This window comes from Cottoperca gobio, chromosome 7 (assembly GCF_900634415.1).
Source record: "Cottoperca gobio chromosome 7, fCotGob3.1, whole genome shotgun sequence".
NCBI lineage: Eukaryota > Metazoa > Chordata > Actinopteri > Perciformes > Bovichtidae > Cottoperca > Cottoperca gobio.
Window position 1 is genome coordinate 10,268,662 of NC_041361.1, and position 18,181 is coordinate 10,286,842.

At 42.3% G+C, this 18,181-nt stretch overlaps 1 protein-coding gene across 5 annotated transcripts in view; it reads right to left on the reverse strand.

The window, feature by feature from the left end:
* The window catches only part of fmnl3 (formin-like 3), a 31,626-nt gene that overhangs the window by 5,433 nt on the left and 8,012 nt on the right, over nt 1-18,181 (reverse strand). For 4 of the 5 annotated variants that reach the window (XM_029435284.1, XM_029435285.1, XM_029435282.1 and 1 more), the window contains exons 2-22: nt 12,453-12,536; nt 12,227-12,307; nt 11,634-11,710; nt 9,001-9,084; nt 8,365-8,511; nt 7,393-7,501; nt 7,102-7,178; nt 6,560-6,653; nt 4,946-5,020; nt 4,739-4,849; nt 4,505-4,654; nt 3,795-3,896; nt 3,222-3,585; nt 2,568-2,660; nt 2,320-2,444; nt 1,970-2,172; nt 1,591-1,894; nt 1,425-1,505; nt 1,190-1,319; nt 882-1,042; nt 641-742 (exon numbers count right to left, since the gene is read on the reverse strand). In XM_029435284.1, coding sequence (XP_029291144.1) covers nt 641-742; nt 882-1,042; nt 1,190-1,319; nt 1,425-1,505; nt 1,591-1,894; nt 1,970-2,172; nt 2,320-2,444; nt 2,568-2,660; nt 3,222-3,585; nt 3,795-3,896; nt 4,505-4,654; nt 4,739-4,849; nt 4,946-5,020; nt 6,560-6,653; nt 7,102-7,178; nt 7,393-7,501; nt 8,365-8,511; nt 9,001-9,084; nt 11,634-11,710; nt 12,227-12,307; nt 12,453-12,536 — 2,754 coding nt within the window. The remainder of the gene's footprint in view (nt 1-640; nt 743-881; nt 1,043-1,189; nt 1,320-1,424; nt 1,506-1,590; nt 1,895-1,969; nt 2,173-2,319; nt 2,445-2,567; nt 2,661-3,221; nt 3,586-3,794; nt 3,897-4,504; nt 4,655-4,738; nt 4,850-4,945; nt 5,021-6,559; nt 6,654-7,101; nt 7,179-7,392; nt 7,502-8,364; nt 8,512-9,000; nt 9,085-11,633; nt 11,711-12,226; nt 12,308-12,452; nt 12,537-18,181) is intronic. The other variant, XM_029435286.1, reaches the window with a different exon arrangement.

The following is an 18,181-nucleotide window of genomic DNA, read 5'->3' on the forward strand; positions in this document are numbered from 1 at the left end:
TAGTATAGTATTAAATAACAATTCTTAAAAATGTCATAACGTAGTATGATATAAAAATGTCGTAGTATAAAAATGTCGTAGTATATTATGTCATTTAGTTTTGCTGTCAAATTGAATTGAGTCACTTATTAATTTATGTGACTGTTTCAAACCAACACGTTACTCCTCTATGCCTTAGACCAACTTGGAGTCGTAACCAAATGTCGAACTACACTTTTAAGTTGCGCATACACACTCAGACAGATACACACACATACACAGAAATCCTTGTGTTGCACATTTCCTGAAGCAGATCCCATAAATCCAGACTGAGAACAATCTCAGGAAGTGTGCTGTGTTGTGCGGCCGGGCGAGGCTGTCCGGGGGCAAAGGGGATAATGAGAAGGATGGGGGAAAACCAGTCTAAACACCACAGCTGCAGCTCTGGAGTCAGACCCAGCTGGCCTTTCCTGTTATTTGGCCTCGGACTATACGCCACGTCCTGTGGCACAGAGGCATCCAAAGCTCTGCCCTGCTCTCGCTGAGACTGACAACATCCAAGTCTGAAACCAGGGAACTTCCCATCTGAGCAGGAGAGAGAGCTGCTCCCTGTCAGTGCAGGAGTGAGGAAAGATACATAGATGCTGCTTAGTGTGCTCACCTTGTAGGCCTTGATAAAGCGCACAAACACAGGGAAGAACACCGAGGGTGGAGTCGTCTTGGCACTCTCTCCGAAGTAGTTAACCACATTGTTGTAGGCTTCCTAGAATCGGGAAGGACAGTGCCAGAGTGGAAGCATTGTATGTAAACACTGTCCAGTCATGATCGGTTGTATTTGCCTTATGTCTATTTTCATTTGTTTGTTTGTTTTGAGGTGAGGAGGTGAGGACCGTGTTGGGTACCTCTGCTGTCTTGGCGTCCTTCTGCAGCTTGTCCAGCTGTGCGTCACTGGCCTGGACAAAGCCTTTCAGGACCGAATGGTCATGGAGGCTGCACTCCCTCCGGATCAGATCCATGCCTTTCCCCAGCTCTCGAACATCCAGCAGCACATTTTCCAGAGATACTTTTGTACACAATAGAACGGGAACATGTTTTATTTACAGCAATAAAACAATACATGAGCATACTACTCTGTGGAAGTGTTCTTGTTTTAACTGAACATACTGTAACTGACATTAACATATCTTCATGATGCTTCATCTGAACCTACCTGCTGCAGCTTTATCCACAAAGTGCAGTTCGTTGTTGAAGTTGGCCAGTTCAGGGTACTTCTCTTTCAAAATGAGAGCTATGTAGTGGAGCAGCGTCATCTTCCTGTCTGTAGACTTAGTGTCCAGCAGCTGTGTAACAATAGGAATGAATGGGAATGTGCGTGGCATGTTTTGTGTAAGGGGATAAACTGAGCACTTAGAAATTGTCTCCAAATTCTACTGCGTAATACTCACCAGATCAAGACTTTGTAATTTGAAGCCATAAACGCAGCCTCGCTTGCTACTGTTCATGTAGTTTCCCAAGGCTAAGATGATCTACAAGTAAACCAGAAGAAAGAATGAATACACACAAACAATACAAACACTGCTGATATAAAAAATAAAGATAAACATTTCATACCTCGAGCACTCTTTTCAACTTTGGTGCGGATTTCACTGAGCCAGAAGCAGCAATGACCGCATTGAGCTGTGGCGTGAGCATGCTAATGTTGTCAGAAAAGTTCCCAACAAAGGTGATGATGTTCATTCTCTGCGTGAGCCTCTCAATCTTGCTGAATAACAACATGAAGCGATCTTCCTCCGTTAGCTGGTCCAGTGGACGCCGCTCACGCTCGTACTGACGCATCACCTTCACTTCGTTCTCCGTGGGCAGGAAACGCATCAGGCACTCCACAAAGTCGACGGGTAAGGCCTTGAGGTCAAACCTGAGTAAACATAACAAATATCAGTCATTTGTTCTATCTTGTGTACGGTGCAAACAGTGCAGGAAAAGTGCGTACTTCTCTATCGCTTTGCAGATCTCTTCTGAGGCCTTGTTAGCCTTTCGCAGTGTGATGGCTAAGTTCTTGGAGCGATTGGCGTCGAGAAGGCTGACTTTGTTCAGCGCCTTCTGGGCTACTTTGCTCTTTGTGCAAGAAAGATCCACAATCGGACCCTGGGATCTGGTCTTAAACAGCTCCTCAAACCTCTCCAGATCCAGCTCCTGCAGAGTGACAGTTTACATGTATGTAAAAGCATTTTCTCAATCATCTTCTTATTAAGTTACAACATTAACTTTAACTTAATTTGTTATTTAATCATGGATATACAATGATATTGAAGTTTACAGGGTTTTATTAGCTTGATTTACCTCTAGCACACGTTCATCATCGATCTCGTTGAAGACCGTGCCGTTGATCTGATTGGGCTTCAAGGCTGTCCAGTTAAACACAGGCAGGCGGAACTTGGTCTTGATGGGCTTCTTGATTCTGATAGCTGTAATCGAGAATTAAATCAAACATATAAAAGTGTTATCTTTTGCTCTATTACCTGCAGCGAAATACAAAGCAAAGTAGTACAAAAGTGCATAACTATAATGTAATTGTTATCTGCTCTCACCTGAGAGACCCACACTCAGGATAACTGATGGAGAAGCGCCTGGCAGGGGTGGAGCGAGAGGAGGCGGCGGTGGTGGGACTGGTGCACCGTGCCCTGTAATTAATGGAAAAGAAAATATAAGTTTAAGGATTTTATTTATCCATTTTATGTATAAATCTTTACTGGTGTCATTGTATCAATACTACATCCTCACTTTGATCTTCTGTGTGTTCTTATATATATATATATATATATATATATATATATATATATATATATATATATATATATATATATATATATATATATATATATATATATAATAAATTGTATTTATAAGCCTTCATTATGTGTTGTGTAACCTTTGTGTTTTATATTCTATGTGGAGATGTTATTGACATTTCTGCTAAATAAATGTTGAATGTTAGTGAAGCCCTCTCGCAGTATGTACGGTTTCTCCTTTGCTACAGTCTGCCTGCACACTAACACACAAAGGAAACAATTTGTATTTCCCTTTCCTGTCTGGGGTAGAAACACGCTGCTGTGACCCATCACCGGGTTTGGCACAAATAAACAAAGAAGAGGAACTGAAAATAGATCTTCTCTGATGAACTATAACCAACTTTCACATATATGCGTCACCAGACATAATCACGGTGAGTCATGATCTGTCACCTGAAGCAGAGGGAAGAGGAGGAGGCGGTGGTGGAGGAGGAGGAGGAGGTGGAGGGGCTTCACTGGCAGGTGGTAAACTCGTGTCGAGTCCTCCTGGTTCGGTTAACCCAGCTGTTGAACCCAAAGACAGCTGCCTAATGTCACCCAGAGGGATCCCAAGGCCAATACTGCCAACACCACCACCCACACCCAACGTCTCAATGGCAATGTCTCCATCAGCCTTCTTGTGCAAACGGATGGTGCCTTGCTGTTCGAGCTCGAGCAGCCTCCTCTCGATGTTAACGTGCCTCTGGGAGGCGGCATCCTTCTCCTTGATCATCCTCCTCAGGGTGGTGACCTGGGTGTTGGTCGACTCGTACGTCTCCTAGACAGTCACCAGGGGGCGATAAAGAGCACAACACAATGACTTTACATGCCAAAGAAACATCCTGTTTCCTGCTGACCTAATTTGCAATCCTAGCAATTTAGCCACATGCATCTGAAACAGATCTTTGCTTAAACACAGTGAAGTGAAGGGAAGCCTTTCTGATGCGTCGCAGGCAAAGCAATATTACATTACAACTGCCGACTTACCCGTATTGCATGCAGGTCCTTATCTTTCTGAATGACCACCTTCTCCAGATCAGCTACTTTCATCATTGTTTCATTCTCAATCTCCAGCAGCTTCTCCGTCACCTGGGAAAGAAGACGGAGAGAACAACAGAGAGGAGGTGAATTCAAGAATTGATCCACAGCACGGGCATCTTTCCCAGTTCCACTCCCTCCCACTCTCTGCCCTATACACTGTGCATCATCAATAAGAAAGAAGATATACCCAGCAGCATGACACAGCAGGAGCATGACACAGCTTTTAGTTTTGATTTTGGACACATTACACATGTTGCACAGGAATTCACAGGGATTCTTCACCCTCATCCTCCCCCATCATTCCTGACCCCTGAGAACAGAGTTTGTTATGAAATTCCTTGAATGATGTCAGGGCTGCCCACGACCTTTCTATGAGTAGAAGGTCTTTGCAAAGCAGCGTGGGATACGAAGGCAACTGCCCAGAGAGAATGAGCCAACACAAGAACAATATTAAGCTTGTTTCACGCACAGTGTTTTCCAGCATTCTCCACCCCGTCATTATTGTTGAACCACTTGTGAAATGCAAACACGGGAGTAGATTGTTTTAATCACCACGTAGAAACAGGCAAGTTAAGTGCATGACTGGCGAACCACAACAATCTCATAAAAGAGCCCAGAGAGCTGTGTTGGTGGTCCAGACTGGGTGGTGCACTTACATGGGACAGGTGCTCCTCCAGTTCGTCCACCTTCTCCAGAGCTGCATTCTTGGTCTCCGCATCTTCCAGCAGGCCACCCACGTCAAACACATTATCCAGGTAGGCCTGGATCTGCACCGACAGCTTGTCACTCTCCGTATGTTTACTTTTCTGATGTGAGGGAGAATGAATCAGCGTTAGAGATACTCTTCAGCCACTGTACAAACAGGCTTCACTTGAGGATTGCCACCTCACCTCCAGGTAATCATCCAGTCCCAGCTTGGTGAATTCATACTGCAGATGGACTCTGAAGTTCATGTCCTCCACCGAGTGAACCACAATGTTGATGAACTGCATGCAAGCAACCTGGACCACGGACACAGACAGATTAAGACCAAAATATATTTAATTGGATGAATAATGAAAAGAATACATCCATCCATAAAACAAAGCTCATTTTACCATGTAGTCGATGTTTCCCTCCTCGCAGCGGAAGTAATCCATCAGTCTCTCAAAGCGATGCTTCTCCTTACACACCTAAAATGCAAAAAGATGCAGAAAGACAATAGTGACAAAAGTATTATTAAAAAATAATTCCAATTTAAATTTTAATTGTGAAAAACTGAACATAATAACGAAAGGCCCAACATTCAGAGAATCTGAAGGGAAGGTCAAAATTAGTTGTTTTAAAAATCAGTTTTATGTTAAAATATGATGATTTATGTCGGAGGCGCTGTGGCATGACATGGCACTTTACTTTTATCTTTTGGGAGCCAAAACTCCTCCATCATTGGCAAAATGTTAAAAAGAGATTAAGTGTATTTTGGGTATTAATCATTTAAGGTATCCATTAAGGATGTTGGTTAAAGCTGCAGCCTCCACATAGTGTAAAGTGGAGAGGAGACATTAAGTTGGTTTGTGTCATGAGAAGATCAAAGCTGTGATTGAAAACAGAAGTATTTATTAAGAAATGCACCACCATCTTTTTCCCTTACAAGTAACTATTTAATTTATTATCTATTTCTCTTTGTCAGCAAGATCATATATCTTCTTTGTTTCTGTCTTGAGTTAGTCCAATAAAAATATCTATATATCAAAACAACCATCAGAGGTCCTCTGAAGTCCTACATGTATCTACTGTCTTATATTAACTCATGTCATAGCATAATGTAGTATTTTGTTATGATGAAACACATTCCAGGATCAAACTAGAGCTTAGCTGTGTGTAAACAGAGGACAGCTTCCTCCATTTGCAACAACAACCTCTTCTTATTATCATAATTCAGGGGAAGGGATCCAGCGAAAGATAAAGACATGGGACATATTTATTTTAGCCAAATTCCTACACAGAAATACACTGGAAGAAGAGGGGAAAACAAACACTTCTTTATCAATTCTATATTTTTAGTACTGTAAAAAATAATGTCTGACAATCCTAACTAGAAGTAGTAGTTGTTGTGGACGTAACGCGTGTTTAACACAGCTGTGGTTAACACAGCTGTGGTTAACACAGCTGTGTTAACATAGGTGGCCCTCTGGAGATATATCAAAAACCTGTCACCTTGTATTAATGTATAATTTAAAAAAATACCACGACAGAAACACCATCTTGTTTTGACTGGTTGGTTGATTAGCTCTTGTGTCTCTCTGGGGCTTTTCGACTGCGAGGTAATTGTCTTGTTCCGGTGTTGAGATGACTGCGTAGGCAGAAACAGAGAGGCTAAGCAAACCTTTGTGGTCTACTGGCGCCCATCAGGGAGTTGATCCTTATCATTGTTCAAGGTTGGCTCACATCTGGTGTCTTAATGAGACTAATGACTTCAGACAGGCCACTGTAGAGCTTTGCTTACACCCCTCAGTCGACATGAAATCTCCCAGAGCTCCTCCACTTTCATCCCCCTACACTGGTCCTTTCATGCCCCCATGCACACCAGTTGGTGGCAATTTATCTAATGTCAGCTAGTTGTTGTTTTGTGTTTTTTGCACATCCTCACAGGGTTGTATTACCACCAAATACAAAAAGTGCAACTTTACATGATAATGGTTCAAGTTCCATTAAAACATTGCTTTGGGCACCTCTTTGAAGTTGTCAAATGCTGAGAGGATGATCTCGTGACCTCCTCGGACGAGACAGACGGCAGCCAGCAGCTCAAGGACCAAGGCTTTTGTCCTGTACAAGGGGACACGCGTTAAGACACACATATATAAAGCTCAACTGCAAACACTTACTCTCACTAATAAAGGTGAAAAAGAGCATTATTTATGATATCTACACTATTACAATGCATGTCCTCAAAATGAATGAAAATAGTGGAATTCACAGGAGTTGAAATCTATAATCCATACTGCAGTCTGAAGCAAGGGCAGGTCTTTATAGCTTTCTAAGTGTTTACGCTCCAAGCCTTCATTATGAAGTGATCAGCCCTAGCGGTTTACCACTAATCTCTCTTTAGTAAACATTCCTTTAACAGCCTGTATATACGCCTCTGACCCCCGACTTCAGAGAGAAGCTGAGCCCCATGGAGAATGAGAGGCATATCATATGAACTGGCTGCAGGGTTTCTCCTATTGTTTGACCCAGCCCTGCGTATATGGAGACAGAGGGCCTCAGTTCTTACCGTGAGTTCTTATTGTTCAAGCTGAGAGCAATTTCATTGACTGCGTGTGCGTGAGACATGACCATATTGAAGCCATACTGCATGAAGGAGAGAGAGAGAGAGAGAGAGAGAGAGAGAGAGAGAGAGAGAGAGAGAGAGAGAGAGAGAGAGAGAGAGAGAGAGAGAGAGAGAGAGAGAGAGAGAGAGAACAGGATGTGGTCAGAAATAGCTAAGAATATATTGAGCCTTGACTGCACAGGAAACACATGATCCTCATGTTTATAACATATCTGTGTCTGATCGTGGTGTTACCTGATAATTCATGATTGCTCTCAAGCACATGATGCACACATGCACATCATCTTTCTGGCTCACGAGGCGGGAGTTCTTGATGGTTTTGCTGTTGGAAACCGTGCCATAGCTGCAACGGATGGCAGAAGTTAATATTTGGTAGAGGTTCTGTGTTTCACTCTGAATGTGATGTTTAACCATAGCTTGTTTCATTTGACTTCTAAAGGTTATCTGGTGTTCATATGACTCTTGTTTTAAGTGTGTCACGTAGAGAGCGGGAGAGAGAGAAAATTACAGAGAACGAGGTCTGACACAAAAACCTTTTGAGGTTTCAGATGCATCATGGGAGATGCCTGGTTTCCTTGCTGCTGTCAACAGAGCAGCACACAGACTGCTGTTATGTAACCGTATTGCCCATTCATCATGTGCATGTAGTATTACTTTTCTTGTGCAGTTTATAAATGTCTTTTACATTGTCCCGTGAGTCATATACATGCTACATGACACATACAGTTAACACAGATTCAGCAGTAATCTTAATCTAAATGCTATAAAGCATGAAACCTTTCTTGTGGATTATGTTTTACAATTTTTGAATTACTTCTATCAGACTTTACATCTTGTGTCCCTTCATCTCTGTGTGTGGCTCAGTGATGAAGAAGACAACTGTCCAACATATGCTGCAGCTCACAGCTGGCACTCATCTGAAGACAGTACAGACGCACATCTGGACAGATGAGGCAGGAGAGAGACTCGTAATGCAAAAGGTCAAAGATTTCAGTATGTATTTCTGATACAGCTCTTCCTCTGATTGAGTTTGTGCAGAGCATTGAGGTCAGGAGAGAGGTCAGCAGACTCAACAACCTTTCAGACATCATCCTGAAATAAAACAGCACCAAGACAACTTGCATGCTAATACATGTTTATAGCATTCAAGGTTAGCAGAGCGAGGCAATAACAGGTAACAGCGGGGGAAGCTTTAGCAATACGTACCGGAGGACAGACTGGCGGGCAGAGCGCACCAGTGTGTTGCAGAAGGGTTGGGTGCTGGTGTGGTGCAGATCCTCTATAGACCTGCTCCAAGATTTAGTCTTGTCCAGGAAGCCTTCCTCCTCATTCTCCAGCCCCTCAAAATTCAACCTGAGCCACATACAGGCAGATAGACAAGCCAACACAGAGGCGAAGGGGGTGTAGATGAGAGGCACGGGGGAGTTAGGTCAGCAAGGCAGCTTGGTAGAGAGCCAGGGGTTATCACAAGAACTGTCATCAAGCTGCATGATAAAGCTCAGCACAGAGATACTGTCTAATTCAGGCAAGGTATAGCTCAGCACTACACCACATAGCATCTACCCAGAAACACATTCAGTTTGCAGGTATGCAACAAGGCAAACAAACACATCCGAAGAGTGCGATTTGCCAAGAGCACATTTTTAGATGCACAAGCAGCTTATTACAGGATCTACAGGACACAACGTGTTAACCTAGCAGCTGAGTCCACTGCCCAGCCCAGTTCTTTAGGAAAAGTTTTTAAATACATGAGAGATCTGTTTGTGTGTGTGTGTGTGTGTGTGTGTGTGTGTGTGTGTGTGTGTGTGTTTGTATAAAGTGAACTTGTATAAAAGTACTCACATGACAGCACACTGGGCAAAGGAGAGGTACTCCACCAGGACGTCAAGACCTCTGTTCTCATCATTGAGGAACTCCCTGACCCACCTGTGACGCATGGGAACATCGAGGGGTTAACAGGGAAATAAATCAAGAACACACCCTTATCCTTTTTTCCTTCAGGATTGCATTTTACCGGTTAATGCATAAAAAGAGAGACAGTGAGAAAAGGGAGATTGAAGTCATTTCTAAGAACCATAAAAGCCTTTTTATGGGACTTTTTGTACTTAAAGGATCAACCTGGTTTATAACAACTCAAATATTTTTGTTGTTTTTTTTGGCTATCACTAATAATAACTAAAATGATTAGGTGTAATGACTTAATAATGGATATAAAAGGATAAATATTTAATTACACGAATGTTGAAGTAAACAGAAATAGAGACACATGTGTCTGTAGATGTGTATTAACATTGTGTTTAATAATGCATCTTTACACATATTTGTATGTATAAATACATAACTCCCCTGACTTTCCTGGTGATTACTGGGCTTCACTGTACAGCTTTTGGGTCGATAGAAGAAGAAATAAAAAGATTCAATAACAATTTTTCCCGATTAATTTAAAACCCCCCCCCTTGCTTGGACTACGCCCATCTTCAAACTCAACCAGACATCTATATCATGTCGGGGTCACAACATCTGTCCACAGACAGACTGACATATAAACACCTGGCTAAGTATTCAAAACCACCTCTATGGTAGTTTCTACAGTAGATGTCTTCAGGACCGCATCATAAAACACATAGAGTCACAAGGTGAAAACAATACAAGCGTCTGGTAAAAATGGCACAGAATAGTATGTCATCAAAAATGTCATAGCAAAGTTTCAAGACTGTATCTTGCACAGTTGCACTGTCGAGGTCACAAAATCCTATTTATCCTATGACACATTAGACATAACCTGAAAACATTACGCCCGCGGCTGTTGACGTCGCAGAGGCGTAAAAAGTAGTTTCTGTAATCTGGCTAAACTTTCATGTTGTTTATAAACTGTCTGATCGAACAGCTTGTGTTTCTTCACTGTCTAACTTTTTGTTGTAGCAATGTCACCATGGTCCAATAACTCAGCAATGATTTTGTGATTATAATGTTATCATAACTGATAGACATGATTGCAGAAATTAGAAGAATAAGACCCAAGTTGTAATAAACCAGAATGATCCTTTAAGGCAGCTCTGAGGGGGGTCTCCCCTCCTGACTGAAGGAATTTGGCAGGAATGTCATGGAAAGTAAACCAGAGCGAAGCTTCAGATTTCCTCCACATTTAACTCCAGTTTTTTAGAGAGAGAGAAACAACTCCAAACAAAGGAATTCCCATTGCGATGAGAGAAAGAATGTGGAGGACATATGGCTGAGGGAGCTGGGATCAGGTCGAACCCGACAGTCAACAGTATTTAGCCTGCCTCCCCCACAGACCCCTTCACCTCCTCCCCACTTCTTCAGGGAACTACAGCGGGGGGGATAGGATTGGGGTAAAAGGTTCTTAAAATAGTCTTGGATTGCTGGTTATGATGACAGACTGCTAGTCAGCCAATGGCGAGTCAGGCAGGAAAAGCAATCAAGAGCCTTGAAGTAGCAGAGGGAGGAAGGGAGGGAGGGTGGGAGGGAGGGAAAGGGAAGAGAGGTGAGGAGAAGAACTGAGGAAAGCAAACAAAGCAGAAAGAAGATTGGGTTCAGGAGGGAAGGAGAGGAGGGGGTGGACAAGGTGGCGGGCTTGATCATCAGTTTCCTGTCTACCACCACCCTCCCTCCCCTTTCTCCCTCCTTGCCTCTGACCCCTCACTCCTTCCTCTCTCCTTCTCTCCAACCGGTTGCTATTTCAGATTTTCTTGGCAATTTCTGGAATAACACATCAGGATTCAGAAACACACAATAAACCAGCATCTGTTACACTCGATCCACAAAAAGCTTTCTGAAAATAGCTTTCTTTTTTCTTTGCCTGCGAGTCTATCTGGGAAACGCATTTAAACAGAGCTTTATTGATGAGGCCTAATAGAATACGAGTTATTCTTGGAGCTCAATAAATATTATGGAAAATCAAAGTCTTTTTACAGGTTGGGGGATTCAGTGGTAAGTCAAAGCAACAGGTTTTTATTGTGAAAGTATCTGTGTGACTTCAGATTATAAAGTCAAGGATCTTGTCTGCAACTGTGAAGATAAAGAGAGGCGTTGAATGTCTCTGACATAATATGACAACACAATAGAAAAGGATTGTTTGCTTTAAAATGTGAGAAATGTGTAAACATGAAATATCCTTGTGTGTGTTGTTGTGCTTTTCAGTGGGTTCAGCATTGGTCAGCCAGGCTTCCTGCCCCTCTGGCACACACAACAAAGCTTCCTGCTCAACACTATGGGGGAGTGGACGAGGCAGCACAATGGCTACCATCTGGGCATTATGAGGACCAGCTCTATGAAGTGGAGCTGCAGAGCTTGGCAAGTTAGAACAATGGGGGATATCTGGGCACCAGAAACAGCTCTGGGTCCCTGCAGCATCAAGAGCACAGAAAGGACTATTCTTTTTCCTTAAGCTGCATGCACCATTAAAGAGATCTGTATAAGTGACCAGAAAAATGGGAGAGACAAGTATTGATTACCCAATGTGGTTCGTCCTTAGTGAGATTTCCAGCTCCCTCAAGACTTTTGTAGATTCCTGTACCCGTCTGCGAAACTTCTGTAACACATGATAAAATGGTTTTGTGGCAGAAATATCTTTGTTCAAATGCGACAAATGCGAGTACTGCACCATTACACTTTTGCAATGTTGATGGACTCACAATGGACAGGCTAATAAAAATTCAAATCGAATCGTAATTTTATTCCATGCATTCTTCTTCCTTGTTTATACTTTGTTTGTGCCTACATTACTCACAATACAACTCAGCTGCCAAGATTCAGGTGTGTTGTGCGAGTACTGCTAAATGTAGCATCAAGACGCTCACCTCAAGCCGAAAAGAGGAGCTACAGAGGTCTGGTAACCTCACTTTTTACTACAGGCCACCAGTTTTTGTTTTCATTTTCAAACTTGCAGCCTTTAGCCCCCAAAATACTTTATCAGCCAAAAAAGTATTGTAAAGTATTGTGTTCAAGTATGCAGTAGTGCAACTGTGAACAGACTGTGACGTGTACAATCAGTGGAGTTCCCCTTTAAGTGGACACTGTATTTGAAAGGTCATCTGTACTTTCCCACCTTTCGTGTGACTCCAGGGTCTAAGTATCCTCGTAGCTTCTGGATGTAGGTGTGAGGCGGATTCTTCACCTGAAATCTCTCCTGAGGACAAACAACAGAGGTAGCATTGTAATGTGCAGTTCTCTGAAGTCACTGTGTTGGTGCAGAAGGAGTACAGTAATAACAGCAGGTGTGTGTACATTGTGAGTGCTGGTTTTGTTATTTATGAATGAGTTTATGAATGCACCTGGTCGCAGATCAGGTCCCACTTCTTCTCATTGTCATACTGCCTGAGGAGCCGCACTTTGTCTGGAGGAAGGTTCATAGAATTCTGAAAATACAAAATGTAAAGCATTAGTTTTATTTATAACCTCATATTTCCCTTTTTCTGTTTATTTCACTGTGTTCAGTAACTGGGGATTTACAAGCCTCTGGCGCCAATACCAGAGAACTTGCAACATTTTTGGGGACTTGCACCATGACCTCACTTCCTGCGTTGACACTCAGCATCCTGCCGCAGGAGATGATCCGCATCTCCTCTGCACTCTCGAGTCTCAGTGTCGTTCAGGCAACACTTTGCTTTTAACCACAACAAGCCACTATCAAAGTACAGCCTATTACACGACCCATCATGTAATCCAGCCATAAAACACTTGAATGCCTACACGAGACCTCCTGAAGCAGCTGGTTCACTGTGGCTCAAATGAAATTCTAAAAGCTCAATTTGAGACCAATTAGGTGTTTTATGTGCTCATGACACAAAAACACACAAACTATATGACACAAGCTTTTGACTAATAACATTTCTTGACGGAGCCAAGAGCTTGTAAACAGAGCTTGACACGGAAATCTTAAAAATGAGGAAGCAAAACAATATGAGGGAGCTCGCCAGCCTCTGAAACTGATCAGCTCAGCATTTCCCTTTGACGGGTCATGAGGGATTGTTTGCACTGGGACCTCTAATTTATACCCGCATCAACAGAACCACGTCAGCCCGGCCACAAACGGCCTGTCAGCTGACTTCTAACCTGCAGCTATAACTCAGCCTCTCGTGTAAAACGCAGCACCCTGTTATCCCATCCCAGACCAGACCTGATGCTCACGCTGGCGTTTTCCCACTGGTGGAATGTTTGATGGATGGAAAATTACATAGACTTGTTCCTATGACAACCGCACAGCCACTGGTAAGGGTGGAACAACTCGTGTGAGTATTTTAAAATACGTTTTCCACATGGCGACCACATTGTTCACTCTATCAGCACATCGTGAGTCATGATGTCTGGGAAAGAGGACAGAGGTAGAGAAATGGTGCTTCTGTATTTCAGCTGACTAATAATGACCTCTGACACAGAGGAGTACGTTTCTGGTTTGTCTGTCTGTCTGTTTGTCAGCATGCTCCATTTTTATGAAACTTGGTGGAAGGGTGTAGCATGGGCCAAGGAAGAACCCAGAATATTTTGTAGCGGATCCGAGTTACAGGACAGATACACAAATCATTTTTAATTTTCGCTAACATTGCGAGATGGGCCTTGGCTGAGAGGTCTGCGCTCTCTGAGTGCACCTCTAGTTCCACATTAAATAAAATATTTCTGTGATCACAAATTACAAAGCACACACACAAACAGCTGCAGCAACCTTAAACTGTTGATAGATGCCATAGAAATGCCAAAGCTATAACTGTAGCGAGCACAGTGCAGACATGTTGCATATGGGGCTTTCGACATCACCTGCTTTATAAATCCCACGCAAGAGATAAGACATGCATACCAGATGTCCAGAATTGGTTCTGTTTATAGTAGTAGTTTATAGTAGTACATTTTCTCTCTTGTCTGACCCCCGGGCTTCTCTCTCCTCCTCCGTCTCTCATGGGAGATACTTCACTAACTAGGAAATGAAGAGTAGTATCTCCCATCTAATTAATTATCTGTCTCTGGGGCATTATTAACAGAGACTTGACACTACTTTAATGCTGAGTTCATGATGTTCATTGTCGTACTGTCTGTATATCCCTGTAAGTTGAATATTTTTAGGTTTTGGACCGTTGGTCCGACAAAATGCGACATTTGGACTTAAATGATTATTCATTATTTTTTGACATTTTATAGACAAACAACTAATCGATTCTTCACAAACATAATGAGCAGATTAATTGATAATGAAAATAATAATTTGTTGCAGCCCTAATTTACTGTATGTGGAACTAAAACATTGGACAAGAGTCCACCTAAGTTTAGGTGGATTGACCGTTAGGCAAAAAAATAAGCCCAGATATCTACTACTAAACAGGCAAAGAGCAGGGCCCCCTTTTGTAGTACTGTAATTCAGAATTATTGGAAAACATGCAGACGAGACACACACATACTGTATGTTCATCCATTTAGACAAAAGGAGCAAAATAAAATCTAACCCTGCCCACTGTTATTGGATTTGGAGTTATAAAAACATGAATTTCAGTAAAGGATCAGTAAATGCAATAGGCTCCCTGCCATTATGAGCCATGAGGACACTTACGAGACTTTGATGTTTAATACGGTTCTGCTCTTTGTCAGTTGGAGCCTCAGGTAATGTAAACAAATACAGGTGGGACTGTGAGCAGATGTGCGGAGCTACAAATGTCACGGGTATAAAACGAATTGCTGGGATGACAGAGGGGTTAGAGAAGAGGTTTCTGCAGAGACAGGGCAAAAGGCAGAGGGAATGTTTCCTTTCTGACTAGATTTGGGTAATTTGAGCCAAGTAACCCAATTAAGCTAACTTCATTTCACTTTCTCCCACAGTGATACAATCGTGCCCTTCCTGTGTTCATAAGAAGCTAAAAAGAAGTAGTTATTTGGGGGAGAGGGAGCCGTGGCACTTTATAGTTTTGGATTCATTTGCCCATTTTAGGGGGTAAAATACTACAGAAATTCCAAAAATGTTCCGTGCTTGTTATGTTGCCATGTTGCCCACATATGCTCTCCTGCAGCAAGGACTTTCTTGTTTGACCTGAGACTGGCTTGACAAAGAATTCAATGTGGCGCTTTGTTTTGATTTGGTGCTGTGCCATTCCCATCCTTTGACATTTGAGCTATTTTTTTCCTCATAGAAATTAGCTAACAATGGCTGGTGGTCAGGATCAGCGTATGCCCCCTGGTGCTGTGTAGAGAAAAATCCGGATAACACAACACCAGTACCCTGCACAACCAGAAGAACTGGTTCTGTTATCACCACTATCTCTCAAATCACTAGGCCCCCATTGTGAGCCGAACAGGAGGCAGAGTTTCCAAACAGAGAAAGAAAAGCTCCACCGTATTAAACTCTAATATAGTTAAACTTGTTAAAAGAAACTGTATTAACCAGTGTTGCTCTTTATATAGAGATCTCTTACACACAAACCAGTTACAGAAAGGAAGTAAAACGGTGACAAAAGATTTGTTAGTTTCAGCCTCTTCAGTGTGAGAATGTTTTGATTGTATAGACGTTACCATGGGCTAACAAATGATGCACAAACAAAGAGAAGTGTTTAGAGGTAAAGGTGTGGAGGAGAATTAAGCACAGGAGTAACACTGGCCAACAGAGAGGGCATAAAACAGAGAGACATTTGAGCCGTTCACAAAGGAAGACGGAGGTTTTAAAGACTCAACAGTTAAAAGTAGTGGAGGTGGTCAGGTTGCCGGTTAAGGAGGCATGGAGAGTCCAGGAGTGCCATCAGGGACTCGGCAGAGCGCTCAAGTCACGCATCGACCCCCACAACAGAGGGGGATGCTGCAGAGCCCATGTTCACCTCAGACATCAGAGTCAATAGGGCATCTCCATCTGCACTAAACTGGACAGTTTCCTAATCCGAGCTGATTTACAATCAGCGTCGAGTTCAGTTTATGACTAGAAACTCGAGCCAGAGGCTCCCAGAGAGACAAATGGAAAAGAGTGACGGGATGTTCCCCCTGATCTTTTTCACAGCTTCACACCTTCAGTCAGGATAAGATACAACACCGCAATACACCAAACTACATTACACTTCATTTTAGAGCCCTGCCTGCAGAATCTCCTCAGCCGCTTTAGTTTTGAAGACACTGGATTGCCAATTTGTCCCCTAGGTTACCGGGCACGCAACAGAAGTGTTTGGTTAAGATGTAGCTGCAACTTCTTTTATGCTATGATCAATGTATTTATGTATATGTAAGTGCATATGTACGCATTGTGTGTGTGTGTGTGTGTGTGTGTGTGTGTGTGTGTGTGTGTGTGTGTGTGTGTGTGTGTGTGTGTATATATATATATACATATATACTGTATATACACACACACACACAGCATTTTCTAAATGACTGAACTCTTCTCTTAAACTTGGTTATTCATATACTATAGAAAAATGGCTCATTTTATTTACTGCTGCTCGTTGTCCATCGTATTGATCCATCTATGCTGATCTCTTGACTCCTTGCCTTAGAGTTTTTTGTACGAACTGGGTAAAGCTGCAAATGAATTGCTCTTCTTGGGATAAATAAAGTTGAATGCAAGACACAATACTAAAAAACAAGGCTTTGCTTTGCCTTATCCCATATAAATCACATTTTCAGGCTGAAACACCCTATAAGCACCAAACTAAGCAGATGCATTCAATGCGATTCCCTCTTGTGTGCTCTATCAGTGGGTTGGAAACAGAGTCTGAGTTTTCTATCTACTTTGATAGGTTTACACAGGCCAGACTAAGTTGTCATCAGCTCAGAGGGAAAGGAGTGGGTGGCTAAAGAGCTCACAACGCTGGACGAGCCTGTGGCAGTTCAGACGTTGAGGCTCATCAGGGTGGGGTCCTGGAAGACGGGACATACGACACGACTTTACTGTAAACCAACATAATCAACGGTCACACAATGCACTGAGCTTAAAAGCACACACTCAAGTTTATTTGTTCATGTACGTCACACTTTTTACACAATGGCACATCTTAGACAACCAGATAAACAGATAAACAAAGATTATTAATAAAAAATGAATAATTGTAAATTGAGAAGATCAATACCACTCTCATGTCGGTATACTAAATATGAAGCTAGCTAAGCTGAGCTAAGCTAACCAGGCTGTAGCTTCATTTTTAAGAGACAGATCGAAAGTGGTACCGACCAAAATGTCAGACTATTCCTTTAAAGCTATGAATAATGATACCTGTGTTGACGAAAGCTTAAGTTATGGTGGAACTAACCCAATAATTGATTTGCAGACAGGTAACATCATTTAAAAATCAATACTCTGACCTTTTAGTTGCCAGTTTAGAGAGTTAAGAGTTAATGTAATATTTTTGTTACAGCTTTAGCAGCTGAAGGCTGAAAATAAACAGTTAACCTACTGGAAATAAAAACATGGATCAGCGATTTCAGATCCTGTTTGGACGTTAATCCTGTGACTCTTGCTTTACTTGTGAGAGAATAAAAGGCTGACATTGTAAGTGATTTCATTTGGCTGCCAACATTTCTGAGTCCAGGATAACACTCAGATATCTAGCCTGCATTATACTTTTCAAGAACAACACAGAGGTAAACAATGTTCACAATAATAACATCAGAGACTATTCTTGTCTGGCTCTTATTTCTTAATCCCGATAAAAGCACTGACATGTATTGTTTCAGGGCAACTCGGCTGTATATGAAAAGTACATTTATGAACGTTTTTCAATGATCCGGTCACAAAAAGGAAAATACTGGGCCAGCCAATGATGAAGGTTAGGTCTAAAGAGGTTGTAAAAAGCCAGGCCACTGATCGCTGTCAGGAAGTAGAGCCAACAAGGAGGCAAAGAAAACACTATGAATATGGGACCTGGCATGACTGTGTTTTCTTTAAGCATATTTCAGGCCCTCACAATGAGAAAATAAAGTGATGCACCAGTTATTATGCCTGAGGTGGCTGGATATAGTTCAAGATAAATGTGTCCCTCTGGGAAAAAGAAAAGAAGAGAAATAAGTAACTGTCTCCACCCTCACAAACGCTAAGAAGGACAGGAAG